Below are 24,913 nucleotides of genomic sequence, written 5' to 3' on the forward strand. Positions count from 1 at the left end.
CGCACAAAATCGCCATTACGATCCTTAATGAATCAGGCCCATAGACATGTACATTCAACCCTATGCCTGGGTTTTTATATTGCAAAGCAACAACCTGAGCTTGTGAATAATGATCCAGAAAACCATTAAAGAAGTGGTGATGCTTATGGAAGGTGGTTTGTGAGACAGGGTGGGAACTGATGTATAGGGAAGGGTGGAATGGACAAGAGAAGGGGTGTATTTACGTAGTCGAGGTACAGGAAGGTGGTGCCAAGGACAAGCACGCGCAGCAGCCTCCAATTCAAAGTTTGGGCATCATTCGTATCATTTGAACTCAAGCCCTGGACTCAGGCCGTGGGAAATCCTCAAATTATATATATGACTGTACTGAGCTAATATGCGACGGGAGCTCTTAGCAGCTAGTATTGTATCGCTTATGAGGATTTTTTATTTTGCCAAGCCCAGGATCCCTAGATTTATTGTTGAAGAGCCTGAATCTAGGTCCTCAATAAAGAGGGTGAATGAGGGATGTGTTGGGGTGTTTTATTTCAAATAACATAATTTTTACACTTCTTTGTGTTTTATTTACATTTTTCTCTGGTGCACTACAGTTGTGGTTCCCCAAGTGTAAGCATGCCTTCGCAGTCGCAGTCGCAGTATGCTGGTGCTTGTAGTACTACAAATGCAAGCATTCCCAAACACTTAATGTCAGCCTGGGCATTCAGGGACCTGCAGTGCATCAGGGAGAAAATAGATTTTTTACAATTAAACAGTTAGTATTACCCCACACCCACCACCCCAGGTGTGTGGGAAAAGCCCTAATGCTATCAGCATGGGGTTGGTTAAATGTAGGGGGTGCCAGCCCTGTGCTAACCATCCTAGGGCTGGTTTGGCATAGCAATAGGACCCCACGCTGCTGATTTCACGTCTATAGTGCCACCTGCCCAGCCATTGCCTTATGTTGGCATTAGTAAATTTGGGGGGACCTTACACTATTTGTCCCTCCAATTTTGATAGTACCAACATGGGGGGGGCATGTTGGTTTTTATTTTATTTATTTATTTTCTACTACAGCAAGGTCAGTGCTGATGGTCATCATCATCAGCACACATTTTGCACCATGGAGAAGTACCCACAAGAGATACGTCTCCTAGAGACACCTAACTGTGGCCACTTCCCCCTCAGCATAGCAAATAAAGAGTGTGAGCACGCCTTTACATTGTTGGGCTCACCAACTACCTCCCCCTGTTCTACCTTTCTAAGCGTAGAGAGATGCAAGGGGAGATCCAGCTCTGAGAGCAAAAGCACTTTTAGCGCTAATGAGTCGGTCGTGTGTCCGACTGTACATCAGGCCCTATATTATTAACAGGTAACAGTATTAAAATACCTTTTTTTGTGCAGGGACTTTATATTATGCATATGTATTGTTTGTATTCTGCATTGTGCTGTGTTGTGTCTGTTTCAGTACGGCAAATGCCGTTTAAGTGGAGCGCTCTTACGTCTGAGTTCAACAAGAGACGTTTCTTCAGATTTGCTGCTAGTTGAATACGGACGTGCCTGTGCCTGATTTACGTTCATTTTTTTTCTTTTAAAAAATGCACATTACTTTCGTTTTGCGTGTCTTAAGGAATCAAGCCCTGAATGAGTGACATAATTTCACTCATTTAGCCTTTTATTTTGCCTGCAGGGCCCACAAACTGAGTGGTGATAAACGCTCCTTCCTTCCCCATTGGTTGACAGTGGGAATAGTGGTGTGTGTTTAATTATATAAATTTCTTTGAGCATGCACTTTGCGCTTTCTGCCATGGGCTTTGATGCTGCTTCCCTGAGGAGCACTGAGATAGACGAGCCCCTCCTCTGCTTCTCCCCCCTCACTCCACAGGTCTATAAAATGTAAGTGGCCTGGAAATGGGGCGTCTTAGTTGCCTAGTAAACTTCCACCACCCCTTATGGTGGGGTGGACTGACATAAAGGAATACACATTCTCTGTACAGGGCTAAGTAATATTTCAGTGATTTTTAAATAAAGGATACTAATAATGATATTGGCGTTGAAAATAAAGAAAGGTGTGCTATTAAAGTGGCAGTAGGCATGACTTTGAAGTGCCACATTTACTCTTCACCATGTTCATTTCCATGTGCAACTGTAATTTAGCAAACATAGGCACATGGCCATTTTACAGGGCTGTTCCCAAAAGCAAATGGACACATTTACACATAATAAAATACATAGCAAGCCACATTCTACCGGTTTGTATATTACCTTTCAGATTTAAAAATTTATGAACATGGCTCAAAAGTACAAAACTGCAATAAAACCACAGCAACTAATCCATTATTAGGTTTTATGGTAGTTACAAACCATTTGTGGCAGACTTAGGCTGAATTAATTGAAAACACATTTTATTATATTTTATTAAATATTGTGCTAATATTTACATGTAGTATATCATATTTACACTTTGATAAAGATAGTTATAGAGCCAGGACTGCAGAAGTCTGGAGCAATTTTAAGGTCTGGGATACTAAGTGAAACTGTCATGTGGGGAAAAAAATAAGTTTTACATAAAGTGGGAAGCTTCTCTAGTGTTTAGCCATGTTTCAGTCCACTGATAGACTCCTTCAGTTTTATGGAATGGTCCCATAGTGTAATGTTGTTTTTACTAGTTAGAATGATAATATAAATTCTTTTAGATATGAATATAGTACTACTGTATCAGCCTGTATTACACGCTAACCTTACAGCTCCTAGTTTCTTCATTATAGATTGTACTTCTTTACACAATACATTAATATATGTATATATGAGATAATGCGTGCTCTTCTGTAAATTATATTACAGGTTACTGAAATCTGAGGATACTTCTAATATCCAAAATTATTTACAGTAAATAGTACATTAGTCATTTTAATGCAGTTTTCCTAATAAACACTGAAGTGATGATATCAGAACTCACTATTCATAAGCGATGACATCGCTTACTGTTTAAACAGATATCATTTACAGTAATTTATAAGTATATCAGCACTATTTGTATATTTTATCACTTTTTGTGATTTGGTAAATTGAGCATGAGAACAAAGCTCAAATAGTCCTCACGTTTCAGATAAAACAATAGTATAATTAAATATTGGTTTTCGGAACATCTTTTGAAACATGCTTTTTAAATGTATTCTCTTTCATCCTTATGTCACACCTGCAGAAACAATAATCTTTTTCTGTACATTGTTAAATTGTGTTGCTAAATGAAACAAGAAGGACAGATGAGGATACAGTTGTATGCTATAAAACATATTCAATTATATTATAAGATATTCAATTATATTATACTTGCATTTTGAGTGTATATAAGGATAGGGCTAAATCAGCTACCACAAGTCTGTTAATTAATGTAATATAACTTGAGACTGGTTATGTGAAGTGGGGAAAAAATTCTAGATGACTTATATCGAACAGTTTATTTTTACTTGAAAAAAATCTCTTTTAAGACAGTGTTTTCTCTGCCTCTAGTATAACATGCATAAAGATCAATACAGAAGTTGTGATAACGTCTCAGCCAAATCATCAGATAGTGATGTCAGTGATGTGTCAGCCATTTCCCGTACCAGTAGTGCCTCACGCCTCAGCAGCACAAGCTTTTTGTCCGAGCAATCTGAACGTCCAAGCAGAAGGCTATGGTGAGTGATAAAAAAAAAACATCTTGTTACCATAATATGTGCTTTGATAAATGACATGTCAAAAATGTAAACTTAATGAACATATGGCTGGTAAGATTTAGAAATAGTGTAGGTATATTCTGTTAAATGAATAATTCCTTGCAATGAAAATTAGCAATGTAGACAGTTCAGTACATTATCTATTTTTATTTTCTATTAATACAAACAACTGAAGTACAGCATTTCTTCAGGTTGTACTATAAAATAAGGACATAGAAGGCATAAGTACGTACAATGAGAGTCGTTTAGTAACATAGATGCAAACATTTTTTATTTTTTTTATTTTCTTAAAATAAAATTTACTGCATTACTGCAATACACTTTACTTGGGCCTCCCAGAAAAAGATCTGCATCTCTTGCAGCTGGTACACAACGCAGCAGCCAGGCTGTTAACCATACTTGCCAACTCTCATTTGACGCGATTCTCGGTGAATCACGCCATTTTGGAGGGCGGGAGGGGGCGGGGCGAAGACAATCGCATCATTTTGGCCCCGCCCCCACGATGTAAATTACGTTTTTGCGGGGGGCTAGGCCAAAATGACGTGATTGGCCTCGCCCCGCCCTCTCCCACCCTCCAGTCACGCCCCCTCTCCCGGAAGCTTGTTAACTAACCAACCCAACCCCTGCCACATAACACCTGTTCTCCATTCCCTTTACTGGCTGCTTGTTACATGGCAAATTAGTTTCCAGATTCGCTTATTGGCATTCAAAGACCTAAACAACCAGTGTCTTGGGTATATGAGCTTCTGATTTGCTACAATCCCAGTCTCTCACTTCAATCGACAGATGAAGGGCTACTAACAGTTCCTAGAATCTCCCATACTTAATGTAGGGCTCAAGCTATTAGCTTGACAGCTCCTACACTTTGAAATTCAGTGCCTCGTACAGTCCTCCAAGCCCACACTCTAGAAATCTTTAAAAGCAGACTAAAGACTTACCCGTTTACTTAAACATTTCATTAAAGCCCCTAAATTTTCTAAAAGAAAATAAAATGCTGGTGTTCTGTACTCTGTTAATCCTTTATATGTTTATTATGTATTATTTATAGACAAATAAAATTGTTGTTATTATTATTATTAACATACTTTATTTAAAGCTGCCAATTGACCTGGTATTGTTGTGGGCATGAGCAGAAAATGAGCACAGTGCTTGAAAATGATCGGAAATCAGTTTTATTGTCATTGTGCATACCTGAAAATCCATCTGGCAGACGACTTTTGGCCTGTCTCCCTGTCATCAGTTCAAGTATGGATGGACAGATATGTCCAGTGTAGCTTCCCACATCTTATCAAATTGGAAACTAAACTCAGTGCTCAGACTGAGTAGCAGGATCAGTCCATACTTGGACTGTTTTAGTAAATCACTATAATATAATATTTGTATTCAACTAAGGGCTGATCGTGTATCTCTAGAACCTGACTCTAGGAAGCATTTCCTATTTATCAATATGCTGCTAAATAGTACTCCTTACATTGACCTTCCCCCATGTACCCCTCCCAAATTTATTCAACATTCTCTTCATTTATCTGGCCATTTCAGATTATAGTGCAGCTATAATTTCTCTTGAAAGCATATTAAAATAAAATGCTTTGCCATTTACAGAAAAAAAAAAAAAATCCCGGCATGATTCTCTCTATGTAGAAAACTTTTTCCGGATCATTAAATCAATCAAGTTTTATCTGCTCAGGTGGCAGAAATTATCTCATGGTTGGACCACATATTGGCACTTTGTTAAGTCTGCAGCCTTGCCTGCTCTATCTTTTCAGACTCTGTTCGTTACATTGCATAGGCCCATAATAAGAGGTTATCCAGATGTCCGTTTATACTACCTAGCGACTCACATGAGCCATGCTGTGGCCTGATTTGCAAATAAACATGCTCCGAGATGGGTAAATCTGGAAACCTCCTCCTGTAAAATTCTCTCCCCATCACCATTGATGAACATACCTGATATAGCTAGGCCTTCTCTGATGTGGTCGCACCTATTCATTGCTTTTACATGCTGTGTGTGGGATCACTGTCAATTCCACTTTGGGACTACTTTCCTCCCCTCTCCCTTTAAGCCCCTCTGGAATAAGTTTCCCTTCTTTCTAACTTGATTCAAAAGCAGCATTAGGATGCTTTTGACATTTTGAAACATGATCAGTGGACCACTCTGGCTTTCCTACAATAAAAATGTGACCTGCTAGCAGATAACTCATTTGCATATTTGCAGGGGAAGCACTTTGTCGACTCCCTCCCTAAACCTGACATAACTAAGCATCTGACTCCACTTGAGTTCATTATGCACGCACAAAGGGTATTATCTCTATTTTCTATAATCTTTTCGTAACAGCTAAACAGGCTGCCATCCTGAAACATGAGACCAGTTTGGAGTTGACTTGAGCCAACCACCAGAGGGAGGACACCTAGTCAACTGTGAAGCAGAGAGTCTTGCAAGTCTTCAAACTCCAATCTGATCAATGAGAATGCCTATAAAATATATTATAGGTGGTTGCCAGGTCCTTGATAGGTTAAAGAAGATATAAGGAACACCTTACGAGCAATATTTGGGAGGTTGTGGTGAGATAGTATATTTTGTCCACATCGGGTTGTCCTTCCCTTAGATCCATTGGAGGGGTTGGGTAAGACCTCTGAAAAGCTCTCCATGCGTATTCTCAACATTGCCAGATGCTTGGTCACCACACATTGACCCCCTCCCCGAGGACAAATTATTAACAAAATCTGATACTTGCCCATCATGGAGAAAATCTCTGCACTCTTAAAAAATAAATACTCCCAATTCTGGTGCGATTGTTTCATTTATAAAAGTTCAAGCACAGAAAAGAGACCTTTCCCAGAGTTGTTCAAGTCTTCTTCTGTAGTTAAGCATTTGTTTCTGCAGTTGTTTACTAACCTGTGTTAGCTTAATTTAGCCAGTCATCGTGCACCATTTCAGGAAAAGTACAACAACATTATTCTTTTGAAAAGTTTTAAATTATACTATTTTCCCCACCTGAACATTTATTTAGGATATGTCATTATAACATATGATTAATTTAATGTATTTATGCAGTATTTCCATTGGACTGTACAAACAATATGTGAGTTTATTGCACAACAAGTAAACATCAGTTCTTTTACCTATGAAGTATTTTGAATATATATGGCATTCACCTAAACAGCCATATTTTGGGATATTCTACCTAGTATTCAGAACTGTACAAATAAGTACAATTTCTGGAAATGGAAAAAGTCCTAAATGTGGTAAACCGAAATAATCAAATAAATGTATGATAGATCACATAAGATGTACAACAAAAGGCACTCTACTTCTGATTAAGTTTTATCTAGATTTTACCTCATTTACCATGGCTTCCTAATTGCTGTATACAATTCCACAAGTACTCCAAATCTAAGACCTTTCCCTTTAAGTATCTTGTCAATTTTTTTCTTGAACCCATTATTTCTGTTAATTGAACCAATGATTTAATACAATTGCCTTATGACAAGTTAAGAAGGATTTTTAAGGTTAAATTGGCTGTATTCTCACTGTTTTTTGCTTTTCTCTGGATCAACACAAATCTAGAAAAAGATGGTCTTATTGATGTATTTATTTTTTACCTCACTGACTATATAGCTAATAAACATGTATGCCTACCAGAGCTGACGCTAGCATGTTTGGCATCCCCCTGCAAAAAATAAATTTGTACCCTCCTCTTTTATAAATTATTTGTTCTTTCAATAATGCTTTTCTTCTTTTAATACAAATCATAATAAACTTTAATAAAGAGGGTAATACAAATAAATACATACATAAATACAAATATAACCAGAAAATATGTGTTGCTATATTAATAATATAAATTAAGAATATCTATGTAATATTTTCCCCATCCTTCATTTTGCTTTTGCCCCTTAATCACACTAGGCCCTCTTTCATCACACATTGTTCCCTCTTTCATCACTGTGTCCCCTCTTTAATCATGCTATTCCCCTTTTTGATCACTGTGCTTCCTCCTTCATCACACTGTGTCCCCTCCATCACACTGTGTCCCCTCCATCACACTGCGCCCCTCATTTATCACTGTGTCCCTTCTTCATCACGCTGTTCCCCTTCATCACACTGTTCCCCTTCATCACACTGTGCCCCTTTATCACACTGTGCCCCTTTTTTCATCACTGTGCCTCCTCCTTTATCACACTGCACCACCTTCTCACACTGTGCCCTCCTTCATCGCACTGTGCCCTATTATCACACTTTGTCACCTTTATCGACCTGCCCCTTTCATCACAGTATTGCCCCTTATCACACTGTCCTGCTCCATTCTTTGCTTACTTTCTATTACCTTCTTCTGTCTTCCTCCTCTTTCTTCTCTTCTTCAGTCTTCTAGCTCCTCTCTGTGCAGCTTCAGCTCCTCACTGGCAGTGTCTGGACGTGATAACATCATGCCTGATAGTTAGTGAGGAGGGATCCTATGCCAGTATTTTTTTTTATTACTGGGCCGATGGACAAGCGGGGAAAGCAGGCGGAGCACCCTTCAGGCATGGTTCCCCCCACCTTGTTTACCACGTCCCGCCAACTCTGATACCTACCTTTAAGTATAATGGTCATTGTTCTATCTATAGGTCACATTGTGTGTCTACTACAACTGCTGGAAATGGGCTGGCATAAACAGTTGGATCTGCTAAAGAGATTGTATTGAGTTACTAATACATTTCTTTCAGTAATATATAAAACTGGGTATTCCAATTATGTCATCTTAATAGCACTTTTTATGATTGTTGCCGCAACTAGCTAAATTCTCCATTATAGAAAATTTTATTTTAATCTAATAGCAACAGGCATGTCATCTACAATGTTATCTACTATGTTACCAAGATAAATATAGATATGTAAGTATGTATGTATGTACATACATACATACGTATGTATGAAGTTTTTTTGTTTGTTTGTTGGCGAATATCTTCCACAGCTCTTGGGATGTAAAGCTGCCAAATGTTATAGTTATTTAGTATAAACATAAGTAATCTATTAGACTGCATAGCGACAGAGCGACAAATATTGAAAACATAATTTTTAGGTTGAAATAATTGTTTGACTGCTGTAAGGAAATCTTGCGACAACACAACAAAACAACAACGCAACAAAGCAACAAATCTTATTTTCTAAACAGTGTTTTTGGTCTATTTCCTAATTTGCATTATGTAAAAAAACAGCTACACATTACAGATCGGATCCGAGCAAAGCCGGGTGACCCTGCCTGTAAAAAAAATAATGCTAGAAAGCATGAATGCAAATTCCTCTGGTTTAAAAACAAATAAAATAATAAATATACAATGGTACAGCATGTAACACTATGTATGGTTTACTTCGTAGACTCTAATCTCCAGTCAGTTCCTAGAGGAAAATATATTAAATATTTTCAGAAATAGTGATTTAACTTTAATTTAAAACATTATTTTTATTTGCCTCATTAAGTGAATAATAATACATAATTTTAGTATAACAAAGTTTTGAGTTTTCAAATTCTAACAATACTGTTCTGAATAAATTAATGATTTAAATTGCTATTTTTTTGGTGATTGACATGGTGAATTTCAAATCACAGTCTATTAAAAGTCACTAGGTTAAAAACAATTTCTACATATAGCAAACATGTAAAAACCACATTATCTGATTGAGTAGGTCACTTAAATCTATTATATTACCTTAAGACATAGATCCAATATAAACTGAATCGAATATTAAGGGGCAACTATCCCAAAGTTGATAAACTAATTGAAGCTTAATTCTTTCAATTTCATAGTTATTTAATATTACAAAAGGAAAGAGGACATTAATCAGAGTAGTTTGCTGTAATATCATACACTTACAGTAAACTGAACTTAGATTTCTGACTAGTCAACACATTTTATATGCAAACAATTTGAAAAATAAACGTATTTGGCTTTAATAAAACTATTTCCCTTTTTTATTTAATGATAGTTGTCATTTAATTTATATGGTAATGCTACTACAAGTTTAGCATGGTAGCAGTGCTGGATCCAGTTCAGCATGAATGTAAAAGAGCTGCCTATTGGCAGAACCTATTATTAGGACACATGGACTGATGTCTGTGATAGGTGTCGGCGGTGTTGGTTATGGATGTTATGCCACAAACACGTTTTAAACTTAACCAAATGTGTTGGTTTTATTATAGAGCTGCAGCAGATATTATATGCAGGTTCTCACAGTTGTAATTGCTGTCAGGCAGGCAGTAATATAGTTATCTATGCAGTCTTGTGCATGTATTTGTATACAGATGTTATTGACACTTATATGCTGCACGTGAGTGCAGAACACCTTTATTGGTGCTAAACTGTCTTGGGAAACAGGTATCTTGTGGAGATATAATTTGTGGGGATCCCCCGGTCACTTTGTATCTGTCACGCTCAAAGGGTCCCGGAGAATGCCATGCGGTCTGCTCGGGTTGGTGCTACCCCCCCTCCCCCAGAGGTGCGGAGTCTAACGGAGGGGGAGGTTTTCACCAGTGAGTTTAGACTTCGTGGCTCCCCAACCGCAGGCCGCGGTTCTCTTCGGGGGTGACGAGCGAGACCGAGATGAGAACCAGGTAAACAGAAAGAAGAGTATTACAGGTAAGCTGGATAAAGATGACTGGAGGTCCTGAAGAGCTAGCAAGTCCATATTATTGGGATCACAAGAGGATGCGATGATCTGTAGCTGTGATGGTCCTGGGGAGCTAGGAAGTCCCTAGTATCAGAATCAGATGAAGATGGGATGATCTGCAGTTTAGGATTGTTGTAACACATATATAGTAATACTTTTGCCACTGAACAATGGAGTTTGGCACAGGGTTGCGAGGAGTAGTCCAGAAGAAAAGCACTGAGGTAGGATGGAAGAGTGTACTAACAGGTGCCAGGAAGCAGGTCCGATGGAACATAGCTGAAGCTGCAGGAACAGATTGGAGCCAGGGTAGAAAACATCTGATCGTGAAATGAGACTCGAAGATCTGGCATCCTACAACTGGAGGAGCTGCCTTAACTAGAAGAACCGAACAGCTGATTGGCCAAGAAGAATGAATGGGTGAAAATGCTGGGTACGTCCAAGCGCAGATGACCCGAAAAGATGGTGCCCAGTCAGAAGAGCATCAATTTGGAGGGATGCAGCCGCCATGAACGAGGTAAGTGACAGCGGGGAGGCTGCCGGATCAGCGGGTCTGAGGAGTGACAGTATCTTAATTGAGAACACACAGATGACACAGCCATTGCTGATCGCATCTCTCCTCAGTAACGGTCACAGAAGAGCGACGTGAAAGCGCAAACTTCCGGGATCAATACACATAGGGGCATATTTCACAAATTGTGAAGGTGCACTATCGTGCACTTAACGTACAATTCATGCCCCGATGTGTCCCCCGCATATTTATTAAAGGTGCATCGAAGCAGATATCATGAATATCTGCTGCTTTGCATTCTGCTTTGTTTTGGGGAGCAGTCACCATTCAATAGTATGTTGACTGATCCCTCTTGCAATCTAAGAAGTTCCGAAAAAATATTTTTTTTCGGGAACTTGTCTTGATACGCTGAAGCTGGCGTACATTATCATAAATGAGAAATCTCAGTGCTGTCAGCTCTGCTCCGAAGAGCAGAGCTGGACAGCGCATGTGTGGAGGGATCATGTGATCCCTCCCTGTCAATCACCGCTCTCTATCTCTGCAACTGTAGTTGCAGAGATCGAGCGAGTTGTTTGTGCGCATATGCAGGTCTTTGAACTGCACATGCGCAATTGCTAAAAGAAGAAGACTGAAGAAGACGATGAGGTGATCCAGGGACTTCACGTTCCGAAGAGGCGGGTAAGTATGATTTATTTTTATCGCAGAAACAGCAGTTTTTCGGAACTGCTGTTTCTGTGCTGGGTTGTACATAAATGTGAGAAATAGTTCAATCCTTATCATTGGGATAAGGATTGAAAACTATTTTTCACTTTATGTTAATATTGATAAATGTGCCCCATAGACAGGAGACGGAGCATAGTGCTCCCTGTTAATGCTGCCTTGATGTCAGTTATGGAGCTATGTTACCTAAATCTGCTCTCTTTATGGGAATCACGAATATTGCACATGGATGTCCTTTAAACAGAGCGGCATTGTTTCTGATCCAAACACGATGCCTACTATTGAAAGTGGTGTTCATTAATAAGCATGAATTTAGTGAATTGCCCATATTTGCTCTGAATGTAAACAAGAGTACCATACTGATATGATATGGGGTATATTTATTCAATTTTCCCATATTGTAATATGTACTCTGATTTATGGAAAAAGCACAATTTTGCTTGTTTTCTAATAAACATCCCAGTTACAATAAAAGTTGCCTTGTCTAATAGTTATTCCTATCATTCCTTACAGTAAAGCCTTCAACTTCATACATTTACAAATGACTGGCAAAGTGGAGGGAATTTTACATTGTATAAAGGTGATCCCACCCTGGATGACACACTCAGTTACAATAAAGTGAACTAGCTAATTGGAAGGCATACACCTTCTACAAAATTATTAAACCAGCTTTGCCTGGAGAATACATATTTTGGATGTATAGTACAAAGGAACAATAAGAATGGCCCAAATTCTGGACTCCCAACTGTTGTGCTAGTAAGAGATATATAAATCTATATAGGCTTTTATGTTCCTGTAAATTAACAAAGATATGACTTTTGCAATATCTCATTGTTACAAAGTGTGTAGGTTTTATAAATTATTTGATTGTTGCCTCAGGACTGATGAGTGTCTTATTATTACAATATGTGTCTTATTCTCACAATATAATCTAATTAATTATTTCTTTTAACATGTGGATTGACCCAAAGTGTAATGTACAGTTGTCTGGTGTAAAAAGGGTCTCTGAGTCCGTGATCAGACTTTAAAAATAAAAACAACCTTCCACACACTTCCCAATTCATGCATACTTTTGATATACAACCCCAAGAAGTGTAAGGTATGGTAGTGGTTGGTTGGTAATGTAGACTTGATTCATATTCACACCATGATTTTTTTCTCCTCTTCTGAAAATATTGTATATAGGCATTAGAGTTAATTTGCAAAAATATAAACGTAAATAAAAAAAAAATATACCCTAAGTCCCCCTGCAGTTAGGGGATGTAACATGTAACACCAAAGTGAAAAACTACAGACACCTTAAGGAGCTAGCTGTCAATTCTGGACACCTTGCCGCATACAGCAGACTGTAGCCAAAAGCAGGGATTATTTGTTTTATATTTTTATTAAAAAGAAGCAAAAGATGGTGCTGATTGAAGGAGGCGCTTCATCCAGTGTTTAGTGGTGGGCAGGAGTAAGTGAGCGTGGAGATTGGTATCCTAAAGAACCCATACATGACCTGTCACATCAAAGAAGCCGCAAAGAGGCCTAAGATCTCCTCTGGTTCTACCATGCTGTCAGTCACTCTGCCTTTGTCTGCACTCAGTGGCCATGGAAACACACTTATAGTTCTTATAGGGATCAATTCCATTTGTAAAGTTTCATTTAAGTCTCATTCTGTTCTGTTCAATTGGATTTGAATGGAATGCCACTGAACTGGAGGGGCAACACAGGCTGAACATGCCTATTTAGATAAGTGTATAAATTACAGATATTTCATAAATATTATTTAGCTCCCTAATACAGAGCCCATAAATGTAACTTAATCTTTTCACAAACACATCATTTATGTAAGAGTTAAAAGCTATGTTCAACAGTGATCATTGCTCACTTAATTAGCACTTATCATCAACATCATCATCATCAACATTTATTTATTTAGCGCCAGCAAATTATGGCTATCTGTTCACTTCCAGTTCCAGGTTCAATGAACACATCTGTTTTTATGTTCTGGTATCCTAGCCGTGATCATGAATTTTTCAGCTACTGGTTCCAGGTTGAGTGTCTCCCACCATCTTTGAGGGAGAGGTTTATGTTCTAATGATCACTTTCCTGGGCCAGTTACATGCAACTCACATGGATGGTAGATGCTATCACCTGGTGAACTTAGCTCACAGATTCGCCTTCTTGGAGTAAGAGAATGACCAGTGGTCATTTATTCACTCACAGGCCCTTCATCAGCATTTTACACTAAGCAGATCCTGTCCTCTTGTGATATTGATGAGGTGGAGAAAATTGTAATAGTATGAATGGGAAAAAAGTATTTATCCTGCTGACTATTCCTCACCAGTTATCACTGCTTACTGATTATTAAAATGTATCACAGCTTTGACTTGTATAATTAAGTTTATCATATGTCTAACACTAGGGGGTAAATGTATCAAGCTGAGAGTTTTCCAGCGGGTTTGAAAAGCCAATCGGATTCTAGCTATCATTTATTTAGTGCATTCTACAAAATGATAGCTAGAATCTGATTAGTTGCTATAGGCAACATCTCCACTTTTCAAACCCGCCGGAAAACTCTCAGCTTGATACATTTACCCCTAGCTGTTTTCAGGATTATGCCTTCATAATAGTCCAGGATAGTATTTTGATGTGCATGGAAGTAGACAAACACGCTGCGCCTCTTCTCAGTCAGTTATTTCATGTTTAAAAGTAGTAACACAGTGGTACGAGCTGAGAATCTCCTGGAGATATTAGATATTTCATTAATAGAATAAGGTCATATAGATAATTCCAAAGTAGTTATGCTTTAGTGTTTTAGAACAATGTTGTGGTTAAAGCACTACTGGCTTGTTTACAAACATGACACCATTAGTACTAATGTTATTATAGTTACATGGATTTCTGCACGTTTGTGGGATTTGTATTGTTATTAAATAAATATATTTTGCTTCTCATTCCACAAATGTAAAATCCCAGGATCATTGCATTCTTAATCCCAACATATAGTTCATTTACACCTAGGATGCAAGGCAGACGGATGGGATCTTCAGGGAGAATCATTACGAAGAGCACAAGTGTAAGCGGAGAGATCTACAAGCTGGAACACAATGATGGAAGCCAGTCCGACACAGCTGTGGGTACAGTTGGGACATGTGGAAAAAAAAGAAGACCAAGCTTGAGTGCCAAAGTAGTTGCTATAGTATCTCGGAGGAGTAGAAGCACATCACAGCTTAGCCAAACAGGTGAGTGGTACTGTGTCTTTTCTTTTCCTCTGTTGTTCATTTTCAATGTAAAAAGACTGGCTATTTGTAATTTATATTGTCAGTTTTCAGTTTTATATACCAGTAACTGCAGTGATTTGTTGCATTTTTTATAGAGCTTAGTTATTTGCGGATGGATTAAAACTGTTTAGCAATACATGTTTGTTAGCAAGGATGAGGAAATATACATCTAACCACTCTTTCCTATTTATTAAAATAAAGCCATTACCTCTTGACTTGATATTTTTTTTATTATTTTACTGTACTTCTTTTCTCCTTGTATACAGTTATTGCACCTATTATGTGATGAGTATAGTGCGGTATCTTCCTATATTCCCTTGCAGCTTTCCTGCCTTCAGTAAATAGAAGTGATAGGGTATACACACTAATATAAACACAGACTGCTCTAACATACTGCAGATGGTAAGGTTGGGATCACAATGATACTTCAAGAGTATTTGAATGAATACTTTTTCACGGTTTGTGTAGGAGAGTTGTATACAAGCAAAGCGCTGAAGTTCTGGATGTATACAACACACAAACAGCATGAATATTGCTAATTTTATTGTGGTTTGACTTCTATACAAACAATATGTCTGTCTTACTAACTGTCTTACACTTACGTAAGACAGTTAGGGAAATTTAATTTCTGTCCACATTTTAACTTTTTTTTTATTGTCGGGAATACAACTGTTAAAAAAGACAACTATTCACTACATATAAATATGAAATGTTTAATGTAGAGTACGGATACCTCAAGTTAAAAACAAATCCACTATAAAAGAAGAAAATATCATTGGCAGGCTTGCATTAAAGTGCTTCTATCAGGACCGGTTTTATGTATGGTTTAATGACCTATTCTGTCTAAGTCCCTGGCATAGCCACAAACTCTTTACTCTGTCCTTGTAATAAACATGGAGGACAATTCTTAGTTTCGTCGCTTGTGTGTGTGTATATGTGTAATATATATATATATATATATATATATATATATATATATATATATATATATATATATATATATATATAATTTAATTCATAGGCGTTTTCATAAGCTTACAATGGCCTTTGCCAAAGGTTTACGTGTTGCACTTGGACTTTTAGGGGAGAATGGTACGTGCATGTTAGAGGGCTGGGGGGATTCCAAATTTTTCTCATGGTTTTGACCCACAATTGCACGCAAGCAGTCACATGTGAAAAATAGCCCTTGTGGCCTATATTTTAGAGCTAATTTTTTTTTTTTTTACCTTTTATGTGATAAGTAATGTTTTTATTTTTTGGGTATTTACAAGAATACCATGAAATTACAAACATTATATTGGGCTTATTAAAGAAATTCATAGCCATATCTAACCCTAACACTTTTCCTAACTATTATAATGATCTCAAATGTTTTTAACTAACTGAACTTATCAAACATTACCTGGGTAATTTACATATTATCCATGCAATGATGATATTATCCAGCTTCTCATATAGACACTACTTTGCTTTAACTATATAACAATAGCAACATTAATTCTGTTAATGCTGTTATATGTACAATAATACCTTTACTCATTGCAATATATATTTTGAGAAATTGGGACAGGAATTATATGTGACAATAATTTAGGTTTAGTCTTGTGTAAAATGTAGCACAGCAAACAAAATGAAATGAAAGATTACAATACTATACAGTCAATAATAGAAAAAATGTTGTCTCTACGTCAACTACAGGTCCATCTGTTTTCACATGTACCTACATGCTTCACCATCTTCACTTCTTGACCCCACATGAAGCATGCAGAAGCTCATGAAAGCTGGTTGGGTTTTGCTGCGACTTTCTGTTTGGTATAATGCATGCCACTGGCTTAGACAACTGCAAAACAGTTGGAGAGTCACAGGTTGCCTGTCTCTTGTATAATACATAGCTACAATACACAATGGGACCTTGACTTACCCAGTATCAGTTGTTACTTGATTAACAAATGACATGTAAAAGAGATATTGTGGAGCAAATACAGGACAACTGTAGAGCTGTCAAATTACTGCAAATTGTAAGTTATATTACTGTATAGTGTAAATTATACCTACCTAATTCAATTATTGTTCCCTTTTACTTAAATCTGCAAACTTAGAAAACAAAGTTCTGTAGTAATATATTCTCAGGAGACATTTTAATTACATCTAGATGAAAAGCAAATATATTTTGTAAAGACTGTTATCAAAATTAGGTCAGTGAGTTTCAGCTTCCTTACGATTATATAAGTTTCAATTCAAACATCTTAAAAGCTTGGTATGTCATTGCCCAAAGCAAATTCAAGTAGAACGAAGCAACGGATGAGGACAGGTTTTAAGTGGCTTCCTTTTTAATCTGCCTTATATCTCTGAGATAGTTGGCTATACATCAGAATGTTAGTCACAGCCAGATAGATAAGGTAAGAAATGCCTTTCAATTGATATTTTATTTTCTTTAATCAAAGGTACCATTTTTTCATCAGATGTTTAGGAATTCTTGTTATGCTTTTTCATCAGTGAACTGTAACATCTTTAATTATGTCTATCTATTTAGCTGTATTGATTATTTTAAGCAACATTATGGTTGAATGCAGTAATGTGGTTTGCTTTAACATTTGAGAAATGCATGCAATCTGCTCTATTTGTGAAGGATGAATATAAAAATGATATTTGTGCTACAACTGAATTACAGTATAATTTTTATCGATCCATATTGTAGTTTAAATTTGAAATTAAGTAAGATACATTAAAACAAAAAATCTTTCCTCCAATTCGGGATGTCCAATTTGCTCAATGTTATTCAATGCCTGTAAGAGTCAAGTGAAAAAATACTCTCTCCTGCCTTGGTAGCCATTTTCAATCTCACAAAAATGTTGTTGAGGCCCTTCTTCCATAAATGTACAATACTGTATTCAAAACTTTATAACATTGCACCAGTAACTCCCTACCTACCATACATACTACTTATGTAGGTGAAACAAACAGAAAGGAGTATAAACATTGACATTAATGTGCAAGCAATCTGCAGAATCAGGATGAGGTGTCCTTTTATTTTACTTTACACAGTAAAAATAGAAGAAATAAATTAAACTAGTCTAGTCTTTACCTTATCTCATGTTTATAATTTTTTATTTAACATATTTCAGATACAAAAGAGAAAATATAAAGAATATATTGGTACAGAGATTGAATATTTTAAATATTTTCATAAAAATTGTAGCAAAATAATATATTAAATCTGTGTATGAGTTTTACATATAGAATTACAATGACACTGTTTATCTAAAAAACATATCTGGGGAGAATAGGTTGGGAGGATAGGTGAGGTATGGGGTAGGTCGGTGTTCATATTATGTTAGCACTATGTTATGTAAGAACGTAGTTAAATATAGGTGGTGCCCCATGACTGTCCCACTTATTTTAAAATATTACTTGGATTAATAGTTGGAATACTGATGCTTCCAGTATATATGTTTAGTTTATGTTGGAGCATTTATTTGTGAGGATTGCCATTCTCTGAATAGTCATGCAGCCCTTACCTGATTAAATGTGTTATCTTTATGGTGTAGATGTTAAGAGCTATGAGTCCTATATAATAATTTTTGTTAATATAAAAAGATAAATTGACCATGCATAATGAAGTATTTGTCTGGCCACACTCTTTTCAATATTTAATGACATTACTAAATGTGTGGGGTACAAGCAATATATCCACCCAATTTGTGGAGCATAAGCAATCATATCTAAGCATATTGTGGGTCTCCTGGTTGTTTTCAGCTACAAAATCACCAGGGGCCTGATTCATTAAGGATCTTAATTTGAGAAACTTCTTATTTCAGTCTCCAGGACAAAACCAGGTGTGCAAATTAGTATTTTGTTTTGCACATAAGTTAAATACTGACTGTTTTTTCATGTGGCACACAAATATCAACTTTAAATTTCAGTGTACAAATAAGCTATCAAGTATTTGTGTGCTACATGAAAAATCAGTCAGTATTTAACTTATGTGCAAAACAAAATACTAATTTGCATCCCTTGCATTGCAACATGGTTTTGTCCAGGAGACTGAAATAAGAAGTTTCTCAAGTTAAGATCCTTAATGAATCAGGCCCCAGATCTGTTCTTATTGTCAGTGACCAAATTAGCTATCTGCAATTGTGCACACATCTGTAATGCTATATGTCACAGCAATTATATCATCAAGAGTTAACAAATTAATCTTTTTTGACTCCCAATATATTTGAAATGAACTCATTTAGTGCAGTAATGGGCAACCTGTTACAGTTCAAGGCCGTTCATGTGGCCCTCTTACCAGTACCCTCAATCTCAGTAATAGGTTAAAACGATATCTGATCTAAGAGAGACACACAAAACTGTAATAACATATCAGCAGACATTTTAATGTAAGATAAACAAGCATTTAGGGGCATATTCAATTCTCGGCGGAAACGCCGAAAATCGCGCGGTCCGCGCATTATTACCGTCATTACGGTAATAATGTGCGGAAAAACAGTTAATACGGTAACTTACTTGCTGGATTTCAGCTCGCAGCTCCCTGAGCCGCGAGCTGAAATCCAGCTAACTATTACCGTATTAACGGTAATAGTTTTTCTGTGGCGCGGAAAACAAAGAATTGAATATGCCCCTTAAAGCTATATCAAACAAATCTGACACTTCAATGTGTTTTCTGGATGACCAGATTTTTCCCCAGCTGTTGGAACAAGTGCAATACTGCAGAGCGGTGTTCATGTGGTGACCACATGGTGTAGTCTGCACATTTTCTGACCTTAGATTTGCTGCTGACACTGCATGACCTCACCTGCATTGTGTGAAAGAGGTAACATGGTGCATAAGTCGGCTGCTTCGAGCAAAGAATATGATTGAATCCAATGCTGTGCTCTGCTTTATGACCCCCTGAGCTCCACCCACTACTGCACCTTAGCTATTAAATTAGAGCTGGGGATGCAGGTAAAGCTTGGCACGGCATAAAGCAGAAAATGAGAGCTGGGTCTGCCATGGCATGAAGGAGCTGGGGGGATGCAGGGGAAGCTTGGCAGGCCATACAAGTCCCTAGGCCCCATGTTGCCAGTCACTGATCTAGTGCCTTATCTTAATAAGACCAGAACGGAAATAGATTGTCTTGAGTTATTTTCTGGAAAATTCATTATAATCATTGACCAGTTTTAGTTTCCCTGACATTGTCCTCCAACTTTTCCCATTTAGTATAACCGTTGCATTATACTATAGTTTTTTCTTTCTGTATTAAGAATCATAGTTATAATCCATTTTACAGCAACACTTGTTTTATTGCATGGATTTTGACCAGCAAATTAAGCAATATTTAGAGCAACATTTTTTCCAAATTATTTCTTTTTTTAGCCCATGGTCAACCTTAAGCTGCACTACCATTTTAGTCTCTGTATGTTTTTACTTGGTAAAAATTTTAAAGAGCTGGCTCCTGCCCCTAACAGAGTCCTAGTGCAGCATATATGCACAAATATATATATCATCATCATCATTTATTTATATAGCACCACTGATTCCACAGCCATGTACAGATAACTCATTCACATCAGTCCCTGCCCATTGGAGCTTTCAGTCTACATTCCCTAACATACACACAGACAGAGAGAGAGAGAGACTGGGGTCAATTTGATAGCAGCCAATTAACCTATCAGTATGTTTTTGGAGTGTGGGAGGAAACCGGAGCACTCGGAGGAAACCCACGCAAACACAGGGTCTGGTCCAATCTCATAGAGCAGCTACTGTAACACAAATTGCTGCAAAATATAATGCTGGCTATAATAGAAAGGTAATGCGAAAGAAGAGAGAGAAAATAGTACTAGAAAGGGCACTCTTTTAAACAGATAATTGTTTAAATGATGGGATATGTAAATAAAATGAACAACCTTTATTAGTTTGTTTTAAAATGACTAAGCGAAATATTTAAAAATTGAATATTGATGTAAGTGCATAAACCTAAGTGTACAACAGTTAAAAGGTAGAAAACTACCTCACTGGCCTGTTGTTATGCAGTATACCTCAATCGCTGTTAGAGATTAATCTTTAGGAGTAGTAGTAAAATTGGCTATTAAATAGTATAAAGGAGCCTATACTTAATTTATACTGGGTCAAATCACGGGAGACAAAGAAGGATCCGCCCTCTAAGTTGGGATATTCACATCTAAGATAGTCTTTGCCCTTATTATGAAAAATGGGCTATATGGTTACCCTGTCACAATATTGTGACTGACTTGGGCTGGTAAACTGAAACACGTTCACTGTCAGGGTAGCGTGTGTACGATATAAAAGATCGCTATAGGTATGAATATAAAGGAGTATCCCTACACACACACTTGCAGCCTGACTATACTATAGAGCGGATAACAGTGGGCTCAACACGGCACCCGTGTATTTGATATTATAATCCCTGTTGGTGAGTCTGAGACTAACTAACTATAAGTCTAATAACGGACGGACCCTTGACATAATGGCCCCTGAAACTGATTCCCTCGTAGTCCTTTATAAAGTATTGTAATCTCCTATACTGCTACATAATATCTCTCAGCTTAATTATAGTAATGAGGACATGACAACAGGCTCAGCTTTACGCCGACGCGCATTTCGCTTTTGAGTTTTAACGAGGCAACCGGATAGACGGTTATACTAAGCTTTTTATAGGGGAGGATTCACCTCCACTGTGACGTAAGTGTATCAACTGTGGTTAGGAGTTTACGTTTTTGGCATTCAACAATAGGTTCTTCACCCCACGTGACGTGTCACGTGTTGGATGACGTGGTTTGTTGATATTGATATTGGGGGCCCGTCTAAATTGGGACAGCTTGATTGGTCCCTCAGGTCTTTGGTTAGTTAACATAATTTAATGGTGTGGTCTTTGTTAGTAAACATGATTTTAGTGGTGTGGTAGCAGATCTCGTTGGTAAGTATGCTCCTTTTAACTTGCAAACTTATATGAGAAGGGATTTATTCAACAACATTCCACATTTGTGTCCCTTCACTAGATATATTCTCATATCCCTGCAATCTCTTTATAGTTATTAAGGTGACCCAATTTATAGAGGAATATACGGTACTTTAACATATATTGGAGCATATAGTATTGATCATAGCTTCCTGTAAATTGATTAAATTACCTGGTTGCAATAGTGATATTATACTCAGTGCCCGATAGTAACATCATTTATTAATATTATTAATATTATACTCAATGCTCAGTAGTAACATCATTTATTGATATATAAGTGGAGGTGTATTGGTAATGATGATCTGTGCTGAGACTATGTAAATGTGCCATTATAGTGTTATGCTCCGTGCCATCAAGATACCTTGGAAGTGAATGGTGGGATAATTTATGAACAATATAAATTGATTCTCAATATAAATAAACAAATTTGTTGTGTTTGTATATTTGATTCTGTCAAGATGAACCAAAAATAAAATGTGGATTTACTTGGTAAAGTTAATGGCAGTGAGGTGATAATCTTAGATTGTTTACATGAAAAAATCCTACAAGTTGAATAATAAATGGTGATTGAGAAAATTAATTGTCTAACGTGAAAAAAAATTGAAAATAACCCAATCAATTTCTATTGTAAATTAGTGTGCATGTGGCACACTGCTACTCCCTACTCCAGCACGGGCTACACAGATAATTAGAGTGAAGGTATCACTCGTATAGAATATAAATATTGAGAATATCAACCCAAGATGGCGGTTTTCAGTATCAGCAAGGATCTAGTTACACGACAAGAAAAATGGAAATCCAATGAGAATATGGATTTCATGTTTGGCTTTTCTGCACGAGATAGTGATAGTGAGGACTTGGCGCAAGACCTGTTTATTTTAAAGAATACTATGTACAAACAAACAAAAACAGTGTGGAATAAAACAATGTTTAATACATATATAAAACAAAATATGGTTCTAAGGGGCTTAAGACCCAAAGTGTACACAGCTTTTGAGTTATTTAACGATGATCTCAAAAGAGAATGGGAAGTAGCACTGACAAAATGTTCTCAAGAACTGATCCAAATCCTAATTAAGCATGACAGTTTAATGTTGGAACAATATACAAGAGAGATTAATACCTTAGGTGAAAAGCTCAAACAATTTGAAAACTTAGATACTTTTCAAAAAGCGTATGACAAATTTAAGGAGTTGGATCAATTTGAGAAAACAATAATGGATAAGAAACGTAACAAATTTACAAGGGATTATAATGACTATCTCAATAATACTGTTTTCAAATGGCATCATAAAAAATCGACCAACAAATCCGTCTCCTTCACAAGTATGTATGAAATTGACTCTTCAGAGGGAGATACAACTGACCCATCTGTGTCATCAAGAGAAGATTCCCATTATAGAAGAGATTTTTTAGGGCAACGCCCAAAATATCGGGAGGGAAGAAACAAATCAAAAACAGACAGATACGCAGGGGGGGGAACAAATATAGAAAGAAAAAGGAAAATTATGGAGGAAAAGGATACCACCTACCCCCCTCGGAGAAATCACCGACGAACTAAGCTTTAGACGTTCAATTAAGAATTATTAACCTGACAGATCGAGAGCATAGTGCTACTTACATTCAGCTTTTAAGTAAAGGTCTCTCCTTTTCTTCCTCCCAAAAATTTAACAGATTTAATTGGGAGAAGGATCTGATGCTCTTCTCGAGAAAACTACTGCTCAAAAAATTCTACTCCAATAGGCTCAACACTATCTCCTCCAGTGACTCCCGAGAACAAGACACAACAACAAATATATTTGATACAGTAGCAGAACAAAACGCACTTCAAATATTGGAGGAATTGAATACAGAAGATCAACCCCCAACTGTGGAAGATACACGCTCTAAATTGAAGAAAAAATCAACTTTTTGGCCGGACATAGCCATATGTCCCCAAATTAAAGTCTACAGGGACTTAGTTTCCAAAGCTCTGGACAAACTATATCATACATCTTCTTATAGGAAATTAGGAGGTAACAACAAGTCTGGAATAGAGAGGATGGCGCTAAAAGAGATACAAACATGGGAGGACACCATCATCAAGCCCTCAGATAAAGGGGGAAACATTGTTTTATGGCCCAGGGAACAATATATGACAGAAATGTATAGACAACTCAACAATGTAAACTGTTATAAACGCATAATTTTTAACCCTACAGCCAATTATTTAGCAACGTATAAGAAACTCATTTACCAAGCATATGATGGGGGAATAATATCAAAAGATGATTATAAATACCTTGAGGTACATAATCCCAAAATATCTACAATATATCTGATGCCCAAAATACAGAAAAATGAGTCTAACCCCCCAGGAAGACCCATAGTATCGGGGGTAGGATGTCTCACAGAAAAGGCGAGCAAATATCTAGATCTTCAGTTACGAAAACATGTAATGAGTCTGGACTCGCACGTGAAAGACACGCTGGATGTCCTTGCCAAATTAAACAATGTGACGATTAACAAATCCACAAAGTTGGCCTCCCTGGATGTGGAATCTCTATACAGTAACATTCCTCACCAACAAGGCATGCATGCCGTACGATATTTTCTCAATAAGGAAAAACAGAGTAATATCAATGATTTTCTTATACAACTGTTACAATTCATTCTGACTAGAAATTACTTTATATTCGAAGATAAATTTTTCCTGCAAATACGGGGGACAGCCATGGAGACGGCGTGTGCCCCCACGTACACCAACCTCTTCCTAGGGTGGTGGGAGAGGGAATATGTATTCAATTCTCAATATGACAAGTACACGAACCACATAAGCCTGTGGTTACGCTATATCGATGATGTCTTAGTATTATGGGATGGTCAGGACTCTCTATTCCATGAATTTGTGATGGCACTTAATACCAATGACATAAATCTTAAATTAACTTCCGAAATTAATGAAACAACGATTAATTTCTTGGATCTCACGATCACAAAGACTCCAGATGGAAGGTTAAATACTGACATGTATCGTAAAGAGACGGCCACTAACAGCCTTCTACATTTTACAAGTTCCCACTTTCCCCCGGTCATTAGGGGGGTTCCAAAGGGGGAACTATTGAGAGTAAA

At 37.2% G+C, this 24,913-nt stretch overlaps 1 protein-coding gene across 13 annotated transcripts in view; it reads left to right on the forward strand.

Annotated features, from left to right (window-relative positions):
- RIMS1 (regulating synaptic membrane exocytosis 1) overlaps positions 1 to 24,913 on the forward strand; it is a 244,091-nt gene that overhangs the window by 109,548 nt on the left and 109,630 nt on the right. For 8 of the 13 annotated variants that reach the window (XM_075202602.1, XM_075202603.1, XM_075202604.1 and 5 more), the window contains 2 exons: positions 3,490 to 3,656; positions 14,579 to 14,799. The exons of 4 other annotated variants lie outside the window; for them this stretch is intronic. In XM_075202602.1, the coding sequence (XP_075058703.1) occupies positions 3,490 to 3,656; positions 14,579 to 14,799 (388 nt within the window). Of the gene's footprint in view, positions 1 to 3,489; positions 3,657 to 14,578; positions 14,800 to 17,179; positions 17,238 to 24,913 lie in introns of those variants that run through there. One more of the 13 variants, XM_075202611.1, reaches the window with a different exon arrangement.

This window comes from Mixophyes fleayi, chromosome 3, assembly GCF_038048845.1.
Source record: "Mixophyes fleayi isolate aMixFle1 chromosome 3, aMixFle1.hap1, whole genome shotgun sequence".
Taxonomy (NCBI): domain Eukaryota; kingdom Metazoa; phylum Chordata; class Amphibia; order Anura; family Limnodynastidae; genus Mixophyes; species Mixophyes fleayi.